Consider the following 10,496-nt stretch of genomic DNA (forward strand, 5'->3'; position numbering starts at 1 on the left):
AAAAAATATTTCCGCCGCTGTCGTCACGCGCAGTCCCTGTGGATGGTCGCGAGCAGTCGGCCTCGCGCTGAATTCAATTCAAATCTTTATTAGGTTGACTGATAAACTACAGTGTTCTGTTATTAACTCCTGCATTCACATATTAACTAGTATTTACAACGTAATAACTACAAGAACATTATAAATGTAAATTAGGCCAGAAATTAATCTATCCAGGGATGCAAAGTAACTGCAATTTGATTAGCAGCTTACAGTAGTCAGAAATTATAGAATATACTCCAAATAAAGTCACAAAGTACATTTTGGACGTTTTTGTCGTATGTTGCTCTTAATTACATTTTCGTTGTTCCAATTGGGCTTCTGGCAGGATCTTCATTTAATAGGCAACAACGTAAAGGAAACTTAGAAATAACCACATTTAATAGTTCTGAGTATTCTAGCATGCTAATAATTTGCATTATTCTATAATAATGCGAGCCTATGCAACATTCTATTAAGCTACAGTTATTTCCCTACAACTTTTTACGTTTACTGATAAAACCTTCATGGAGTTCTTTTACTGATGGTGAGAACTGCTGCAATGCAGGGTAAACCACCTGTTTCATCTAAATATTTAAGGTCTAATTCACCTTACATCTTAAAAGATGAATTAAACATTAAGGTCAAAAGATGCAGGGTAAAAACGACAACAAAGAACCCTTTTAACAGCCATTCCAGAAGTATTTCCCCTAGGATTTGATAAAAAAAGAACTGCATTCCTAAATGGGTATTTTATTATTCTATTACATAAAAACAAATTAATAGTTACACTATAGTTCACACATGCAAACAAACATTTGCAACAGTCTCTGATTTTAAGATGAGAAATGCTTACTGACACTGTTCTATCAATTATAAAAGGAGGCAAATGAATGGTTCCACCACTGCTTGAGGTGCTATAAAGAATTTTGCAATTCAGAATGAAATTGAATGGCTAAGGGCAATGGGAATTATGTATAAGAATATCATTATTGATTACACATCATTTCAAAGAAGATGTACATTAAATATATACGGTACATAAAATCTAACCTATGTAGAACAATATCACTGCAACGTCTGTATATAATTCTTCATGTAATCCATAATTTATGTGCAAATGACACAAATGCATTTTTAAAAAAAATCTCTCATATCGTTTTATTCAAATCAGCAGACTACTCCCCTGCAAATAATAACAGCATTTTTCAATTTAGATTTTAAATAGTGCACATCTATATCTCCCTCCCGCAGGTCACTGTCTCATTTTGGCATCTATCAGTCGATTTTACATTATTGAACAACTGGAAGGGCTCCAATCATTTCCAGCAAACGCACCCTGCCACTGCTTTCCTGGTATAACAATCCTTGCTTTTTCCCAACAAAGGAGGGTGGCGGGAAGCAAAGGAGTGGTTCTGTGTGGATGTGTGTGTGTGTCAGTGGGGGTTGGGGGGGGGGGGGGGGGTGCATGCATATGTCTGGTGTACTGTTAGAATGAGATGTTGGCAGAGTATAATGCTTTCTCTTTCACTCTCTTGTGTTGTTTTGACTTCCGAATCTAGATGTAAGAGCTTTGTCATTGCATCCTTGCTAGGCCTTTTTGTCTCGTACACTGCTTACTACTCATTTAGGTCAGACTAAGGTCATTTTTTCAATTTCATTTTAACTCTAACTGAACTTAATTGAAATCAACTGTATTAGTCCATTTGGCTCATTTTGGAGAGTTCCTTGTAATGTGGGATTTTTACGCCCTCTGCTGGCGCAATACGGGTAACGCACATTTTTTTCTGCAGCTGTCTAAATGAGGTAATTTTAAAATATTCTGTCCCTGGTAGCAAGTTGTCATTCAAAAACCATTCAAAAGATTTTAACAAATTGAGGAATTTGGGCATTTTCTGACGACAAAATCTGTTCGCTTTTCCTGTCAGCAAAAGTAGTGAACTTAAATGCATACGATAAATCATCTCTATTAGACCATGGAGCTGCAGTTCATTGTCATTACAAGTAAGTTTGTTTCTGACAATAGTCGAATCCGGACTTACGATTCATGGGGCATGTGAGAAACCTCGGGAAAGAAGTTAAAAACCTTTTATTTGATTCTCCCACAGACTTAGTGCAAGGCTTTTCGAAACAACAATGATAAAAAAAGAGTCATACACTTTATAATAAAGATGAAGTAAAGAACAGACATTATTGTGGACTGAAATGCTACTGCTCAAAAAGAATGTTCTCTAATAGGACTTATGGTAATCTCTCACAAAATCAAGTTGCATAACTATGCAACCAAAAGCTTCTTTGTCTCCCCTTCATTATTCTCCCAGTAAAGAGCATGGTTGCCTCAGGCCAGCTCAAATTTGATTAATCCACCAGGAGGGTAGCCAGACGGTAAGAGCACGCTCCGCTTCTTTCCCATTTCCAAAATTGGCATTTCATTTTATGACAGTCAGATAATTATATTTTTACCCAGAGGAATGGATTTGATTTGTCTTATTAGACGTGATTTTAACAAATATTAATGTTGCGGCGGCACAAAATTTTGTACTTATATCTGATAAGTGCATTTTCCCCCCAGCAGTGCTGTGTGGGAGGCATCCTGAAGAGATGGAGACCTTAGTCTTCTTATTTTCCTTTTCTGCCCTCGGCATTCTTTATGCCATGAACACAATTCCAGAATTACAAGAGTGAGTAATTTCTGCATATTTTATACTGTTCGTTGACCATGCTGTCGTAATAGATAGAAGAGAAATGCTGAAAGGTTAATATAGCAACATTATAGACACGAAATGTGCAGTGAAAAGTATAATTCTAGTGTCATCATAGATTAAAATGCAAAATAACCACGAACGTCAAAGTTCGAAGGCGTAAACGTTTCAATAGCAATCATCCTTTAATAGAAAATAACAGAGGTCAGAAAATTGACCATATATACAAAATCATATTTCCTTATCTAACTGATTAGCTCAGACTACTACTACAACATCTAAAGTGGAAGAGAGAGAACAGGCAACAGACCGCGGAGAATCCACTTGCTACATTCATGGTCACAGGATTTAAAACGGAAGATGCAACTTTTCAGATTAAATTAATTTAATTCCAAACTTTATTTCCTTTATACTCCGTTTTTTTTTCTGCTGCTGTGTTAATGGGTTGCTTCCCATCACACACTTGCTGGCGTGAGTTAACCCCCCAAAAGAAGTTCGGCTTCTGACCGCTAGATGTCACTGTTGTCCGCTTGCTGCTTCATCGTGGAGGTTATACCGGCAGGCAGAAAGTCAGTGTTTCTGAATAGGAGAGCAAACAAAAGGAGGGTATTTAAAGAGGAATGGTGGATCTATTGAGTTCGATTGAAAAAAAATCCCAAAACAACAGCTCAAATAGTTTTAAAACAGGACAAACGTTCAACTCCTCCTTCTCACTTTCAATCACAAAATATTTCTCATTCTATTCTCGCCTGACCTTTGCCAGGAAACACACTTCTGTGTCTTCTTTTTACTCTGTGGGTGCCGACACTCAATGCAGACTGTGCTGAAAGACAATTGAGTGCAGATCAACAGCACGCCTGCGTTCATCTTCCTGTGCTGCTGAGCTGAAGCGGTAACCAGGGAGCTTCCCTTTGCTCCGGCTGCATTTGTTCTCCTCCTGTGAGCACACGTCGTCGGCGTTCCAAGGCTGTAATGTTGTTTACCAGCAGATACCACACACACATTTGTCTCCTCCAGAGCGCTGCAGATGTACCTTTGACCAGCATACACGCAGGGCGATGCTGGGCCAACGCGGCCTTTCCTCGCTGCTTCCTACACTCCCATCTGTGATTGATTACACTCCAGCAAAGCCGTGATTTCCAGCTACTGGGAATTTCAGATACTGCTTCTAACATATATAATGCATAGAAAAGAAGAACCAAAGGCAAACCAGAAGCTGGTTTAGGTTTCTCACACAAATTTATGAGGCTTTTTAAAGCACTCAGAAAGATATCTGGAGATTAAATCCACTCGGCGGCCTCAGTGGGAATATTCTGACATTTGCAGGCTCTCTAAGATAAAATACATCCATCATTTGGACCCCTTCCCTTCTTTTTGCCAACTGCGGTGAGGCGCCCCCCCTCCCCCATTCATCTCTCTACCCATTCATCATCATTTGCAAAATTTAACAATGCCGAGTCAAGTTCCAGGGAAGAAACTAATTAGTAAAGAGAACGAAGCAGAAAATCAGAGGGAGATGTCGAGAAGTGCGCCGTCAGCAGCGAGAAGGTCTCCAATGAATGCGGTGAATGTGTTTGTTTCTTTGGATAACCACTAAAAAGTCCCCTTTCCTTTCTCTCCCTCTCCCCCCACACAGGCCTTATGTCATCTTGGCTATCGGCGCCGGCGTGCTGGTGGTCGTCTTTCTGTTTTACTTCCTCATCACCCGTGGCAACCCACCCAGAGACGTCTTATTCTTTGGTAATTAACACGGATCTGAGCCTTTCGCAACGCGTTTCCAAACGCGCTGACCTTGCAGCTTAATCCCCGCGCTGCGACATTCTGCGGGCTGATTTCGCCACTTCCAGGGGCACGTGAATGGCGCCGATTGTGATTCCTTGTGACATTTACAAAGCTGCTTAGACTGATCAGGCTCAGGCTCAGGCTCAGGACGCAGGAAGCCCTGACCCGCCGCCGTGCCGTGGAAGGGTTAAGAGGTGACCTCGGAACACAGACGGGGCGCGGGCAGCTGTTGCACCAGTGTTCCCCGTCTATCCCCGTCTCCAGCCCAGGAGATTCCGCATCACCCGCACCCCTGCGGCTGAAGCCGGCGCCACGCCTCAGGCGGCGATAGCGCTGGGTAGGGGAACCGCAGCCACGAGGGCAGGAACATCTCAATGATAGACAGCCATAACCCCCCCACCCTCCACTCTCCTTCTGCTATCTCACCTGTTGGATGCAGGAGATAAAAATCTGGTTGTGTGGAGGATTACAGGAGAGACAGGGGAAGCAAAGCAGGGCCAGGTTGATGGAGAGGGTGTGATACAGCGGCTCCAGCCCGCGTTATCAGCCGACAGGCGTCCGTGTCGTTCGCTTCATAGCGATGTAAAGTCTGAACGCTTTCAGCCTTTCGTGATCTTCCCCAGATCCAAAGTTCTGCAACACGTGCTCGAACGGGTCCCGGCGGCCCTCAAACGTCTGCGAAATTTGAGCGACGCGTTCGAGTGTCAGTGGCGCGGCTCCGCTCTTCACATTTCAGCTGTGCCACTCCGGCTCCCCCTGATAGCGGAGAGCTCTTCGCCGTGGATTCCATAAATATGCCTGCAGCCCACTTCACTGCCGCTGACTTCATTTTCTCCCCACTCGGCCCCGTAAATCAATACCAAACAAGCTGCAGGAAAACATCCCCAGCTCTTATTAAAAAGGGACAGATATGGACCTAAAAAGACACCTTAGTCATTTTCTGGGCTGAGATTTGCACATTAACGCTCTTTGTGTGCATTTATTTCCCCACACTGCTGCAGTTTTTGCCGAGTTCTCCTTCACCTGCGTCATCGACCTGGTGAGTGCGCTGGAGTATGACGGCATCATCTCCGGCTTCATGGACTTCTACCAAAAGACAGTAGGTCCATCTGTCCATCTGTCCATCACAGCACTGTGAGAGGGCATGCTGTACGTGCTGGATGTTCCGTTTGCTGTTGTTTAGGGGGAACCATATCTGGGAACAGCGTACGCCATCATGATGTGCTACTGGGACGGGATTGCCCACTTCATCATGTACCTGGTGATGATCAGCAGGATAACGGACAGGTGGGACACACCGACCTCATCCGACCCGCTCTCCATGTGAACAGCCCCGCCTCAGCTTATCATAATGGAATCAGCACTAGAACATCAGGCCGTGGTGTTTGAAGCGCATTTATTTCGCCGTCCTGCGCTTTGGACTTAATTAATAGCTAAAAATAATTTGTAAAGTCCCGGTTCGGTTAAAAATATCACTGATTTCTTGAAAGGTGCAGCTGAGCGTATTTATCACCTATGATCTACAAAACGACCTAAATAAAAGAGTATTAGCAGATGGTCCTCCTGGGTGCAATTAGGGGATTCATTAGTGCAGAACCAGCGCCGCTGCGGGGCAGACATGACGGAGATGAAGTCTTTCAAACCACGTCAGCTTTCTACCAGCTCAGAAAACCACCGAACCCTTTGAATTCCACATGATTTACCTCACGGATGAGGTTATAGACTAATCTCCGTTGCTCTCGGCGCAGGAAAGCGTACCGTACCCTGGGTTTGTTCTGGGCCGGCTCTCTCTGTGCCAACATGAGCGTGTTCATTGCTGGAATAGTGACAGGTGGGGCCACTTCTTGATTAAGTTTAACGGTCCGCGGCGCCTTCACGTGTGAACGGAAGCCGACAGCTGGTCTTCTCTTCTCTTCGCAGGTAAATATGGAACAGAGATCCGCCCGGCCTTCTGGCTCAACTTCGTCTTCCTCCTCTTTCCTGTGTGGGGAGCTGTGGCATTATTTACCAAGCCAAAGGACAGACCACTCATCGGCGGGTACAACGTGAGCTATCTCTCCTAATCGAGTCGGTTCGGAAATGTTTGGTAGAAATACTGTTTGCAGAAAAGTCAAAGCGATGCCACTCATAAATGACAAAAGGCAAGTAAATGAAGTCATCAATATTTATAAGCTGCAATTTCTGGCTCTGATGGCAGGAACTGAGGCATAGCCATCAACAGCAAATGATGCTTAGTTTGCCAGGAAATGGTGCTAAAATGTTCAGACACAAGTTTAAAGAGGTTTTGTACAGTCCGAACCATCAAGCACCACATTTAAATATATACATATTTGCACCTTCAGTTATACTTGATGTGTTGTTTTGTGTCCCTTCTTTGTTATTGCTGTGATAATGAAGATATCAGTGGCTCTATCAACGCGTAGCATTTAGCTTAAGTGCTAAAATGCGGACTTTAACTCAACTCATAGGACAATAAACAACTTTAGTAAAAATATTACTACTATTCTACCATGTAAAGAAGCAACAGCAACAGCTCTGTGCTGGTCGCCCCCACAGGCCCAGCACATTCAGACCATGAAGCTGATCTGGCGCCCCCTGGATATGATCCTGCTGTTGCTCCTCTTGGCTGCCATGGCCTTCACCGTCCTCAGAGGCTTGGTGAGATGGGATGTTCGTTGTACGCGCCGATCTAGTTCAAATCTAATTTGAGCTCATTTATAACGTCCACAGGTGGCGATGGACTCCCCTTTAGAGGCCTGCGGTGTCTACCTTCAGCACTATGAACCCTACCTGAAGGACCCAGTGGGCTTCCCTCGAGTCATGGTGAGCAGTTTATTTAACTTTTCTCTTTGCGCCCGCTATCATGGCTGCATCTCTATATATTGAGATCCAGCTGCTATCAGAGGACCGTCCTCCACAAGAAAGAATCATCAGACGAGCCGCTTCATCACGAGCTCCTATGATGAATTTCCAGCCGCAGCCTTTTGGTGCGGGTGAGCGTAGATTCATGTTGCCTTCACCTTTGCACTTCAGAACCGCCTTCAAAGTGGTGCGGTAGCTTGGATAACGGTCCCCTGCATTCAGCGCCGTGTTTATGTACTTGTGGTGGGGTCAAGAGCCATCCAGACGTAGCATGACAGACGCAGACCTTTGCTGAGGCTGCTGGTGGCTCATCGTCGCCGCGCCCGTGCGTTTTTCATCTCGTCTCGCCGTGTCTCTCCTGCGAGACAAAGATGATGGATAACAGATTCTGACCGCGACTCGCGGCGGCTGTCTGATCTTTTATTTGGTCCAGATGACCCCGGCACTGGCGCCATCCTTCTGTATCTTGTGCTGAGCGTACACGCCTCCGTCGATAGGTTATCCAAAGACCTTGTTGTGGCTGCAGCGCAGGCACAAAACCATCCATTGATCGGACCGATCAACCACGTGGTGAGAACTTGATAAGCTAATCCTTCACCCAAAGCCCTCGCTGGGGGGTGGGGGTGTGTGCAGCATGCGAACAGCTTTTTTTAGGACAAAGGTTCTGCGAGTCTGTTGGCAACGCTGGATTAGGCGCTGCTAAATTCGAAACGGCAGATTCATGCTGACCTCAGGTGGAGAAAAAGGGAGCGAGAAGAAGTGAAATCGGAGGGTCAGAAAGTCTTTAGTTTCAGCTAAAGGTCAGGAAGGCTTCAAAAATACATCTGGCAGCAATGAAGAGGAAAGATTATGGAAAGATGTCGTAGATGTGACGTGTGAGTCCTGTGAGGAACTTGCCTCTGACCCAGTGACCTCAATCCTGGATTGGTTATCTGCAGCGCTGAGAGAAAAATAAGGAGCAATAACTAAAACAAGGGTGCCTTTCCGATCACAGATGCTGCATTTGTTCTTCTACGGACTACCTCTGTTGGGAGCTTTCGTTTACGGGCTCCTCAAACCTGGATGCACATGGATGCCGGACTGGACCGTGTTTTTCGCTGGAGCAGTAATCCAGGTAAGAACAGGAAGGGACTGGACAGGTCACATCATATGCTCCAGACCACGGCAGCATCCTCTTCTTGTTTCTGTCCTCTTCCAGTGTCAGTGGGCCCACATCGGGGGCTTCTTGCACCCTCGCACAGCTGCTCCGTTTCGTATTCCCAGCGACGTTTTCTGGCCTGTGCTGGCAGCTAACCTGCTTTACGGAGTCACTCCACTCCTGGTGGCCTTGCGCGTTTACAGCAACCATTACTTCTTCCTCAAGATCGCCCCATTTCCTGGCCAGACCGGTTTGCCGAACAGCGAGGAGAAAGACACCAAGTACAAAGATAAATAAGCTGATAATTCTGCCTCAGAGTTCCAGCAATCCTTCATCTGTAGGAATCAATTATGGAACTGTTATCTTTCAAAGTGTCCTAATAAAAGCTTATTTTGATCACCGCGGTTGCTTCCAGGGCATTAATCAGTTGTCTTATTGTGCATAAAAGTGAAATGTTGTTTCGGTTGTTTGTGTAGTGTGTCTTGGCAGCTGGAGAATAATGTCAGTTTTTGTAAAAAAAAAACCCAAAAAAACAACTGGAGGTTTTTACTTAGAATTATTATTGTTTAGTGTCTAGAAGTTGACAAGACCAGTTCTTCAAACTTTGCGACGTTTACCACAAACTTCCTGTTAAGTTTAATCTGCAGCAGAACAGCAGACAACTGCCTGCACTTCGACTTTTAAAAGTTGGAACTAGCAAAAAATGGATTTTTTCCTTTTTTTTCCCTTAACCTTCCACTTTCCAACACTCTTTCAACAGGGTATCTAAGACACAGCATATATCTGAAGGGTAGAGGAATATATGCAGTCTGCACAATACAGATTTAGCCCAAACTTCACAAGCTAACTAAAGACTATTTAAGACATGATTTGTGCACTTGTTCTCTTTAGTTTGGCTACGCGCTTCTGATCTTACACAGTTGTTTGAGCCCACGCAGGTCAGGTCAGGTTGTACGATGAAAAATCGTTCCATTTAATGCTGAGCTGCACTTGTGCGTTGTTCTTTTAAAATGCTGCGCGCCAAGGACGAGTCTTTTCATCTGGACCTGCAAGCGAGTGCCCTGCTCATCCTTAACAGGATCCTTGAACGTTGACTGGATGATTTGGCGGAGGTGTTGAAAGTGTTTTACCGGACTGTTGCGTCACCTGACCTTTTCTTCTGAACCGTCATGAAGTTAAACGTGTGCTTTTGAGCTAAACACATTCAGCCATCCGACCTGAAATGCCAAGAAACTTTTCAATGTGAAGGAAAGTTTGCAAAAAATGTTGAGAGTGATCCGGTTTCAGATTGTATTACCTGTATTACCTGCAGACGGCAACAGGAAGGGGACCAGCATAATGTTATGTGGCAGCTACTTTGCGCGTAAAGAATAAATGTGGCTTTTTGTCCTCATACCGATGATGAAAGAACACACGCTTATTAAACGCCGGTCTTTGTTACATGAATGTGGGAGCAGAAAAAAATCCCCCTGAAACACAAGACTGGGGGAGCTGGAGGAATGTTAACGATGTGAACAGTCTCAAAAGCCCCCAGAAATGTTCTCTGATGCTGAAACAGGCAGCTAGTCCCTGGGTGCAGTTGCCGACGTGTTTTGAAGGTAAAAGCGAAAGCGGTTGTGCAAATTCCAGCAACTGCTACCACCAGGAAGCTGCACAGTTCACCGTTTCCTGGTGGTGAACTTTGACCCATCCCAGGCGGAAGGTCACCAGCAGCTCCTGTCACTCACCTGTGAAACGCTTCCAAAGATTCAGGCTTCCTCCCCTTGTTTATTCTGCTTCCATTCCTCCTCCTCCTTCTTTTCTTCCACCATGCGATGCTGCGCTGAGCCAGCTTGGTGTGGGTGGTGTGAGGAACTGTCTGCAGAGACAATCTTTGTTAGCATTAGTAAAACCACTATGGAGGCCAGGCTTCCCTTACTTTCATTCCTGAGCCTGACCAGTTTTTAAAGAGCGCAGCAAACATGCGGCAGATGCAGGTTCCCATGTTTGGCACG

General features: G+C 44.9%; 1 protein-coding gene across 2 annotated transcripts; it reads left to right on the forward strand.

Annotated features, from left to right (window-relative positions):
* Positions 1-2,293: 2,293 nt before the first annotated feature.
* On the forward strand, positions 2,294-8,903 carry tm6sf2b (transmembrane 6 superfamily member 2b). 2 transcript variants are annotated; one of them, XM_057039286.1, is made up of 11 exons: positions 2,294-2,403; positions 2,594-2,699; positions 4,357-4,460; positions 5,504-5,601; positions 5,686-5,789; positions 6,251-6,333; positions 6,423-6,547; positions 7,059-7,160; positions 7,233-7,325; positions 8,359-8,478; positions 8,563-8,903. In XM_057039286.1, exons 2-11 carry the CDS (start codon positions 2,620-2,622, stop codon positions 8,797-8,799), a joined length of 1,146 nt encoding a protein of 381 aa, XP_056895266.1. In that variant the 5' UTR covers positions 2,294-2,403; positions 2,594-2,619; the 3' UTR covers positions 8,800-8,903. The 2 variants fall into 2 exon arrangements, with proteins under 2 accessions (XP_056895266.1, XP_056895265.1); XM_057039285.1 differs by having other exon boundaries at positions 2,336-2,403; positions 2,591-2,699.
* Positions 8,904-10,496: the final 1,593 nt, after the last annotated feature.

The sequence above is a fragment of the Takifugu flavidus genome, chromosome 7 (genome assembly GCF_003711565.1).
Source record: "Takifugu flavidus isolate HTHZ2018 chromosome 7, ASM371156v2, whole genome shotgun sequence".
Classification (NCBI taxonomy): domain Eukaryota; kingdom Metazoa; phylum Chordata; class Actinopteri; order Tetraodontiformes; family Tetraodontidae; genus Takifugu; species Takifugu flavidus.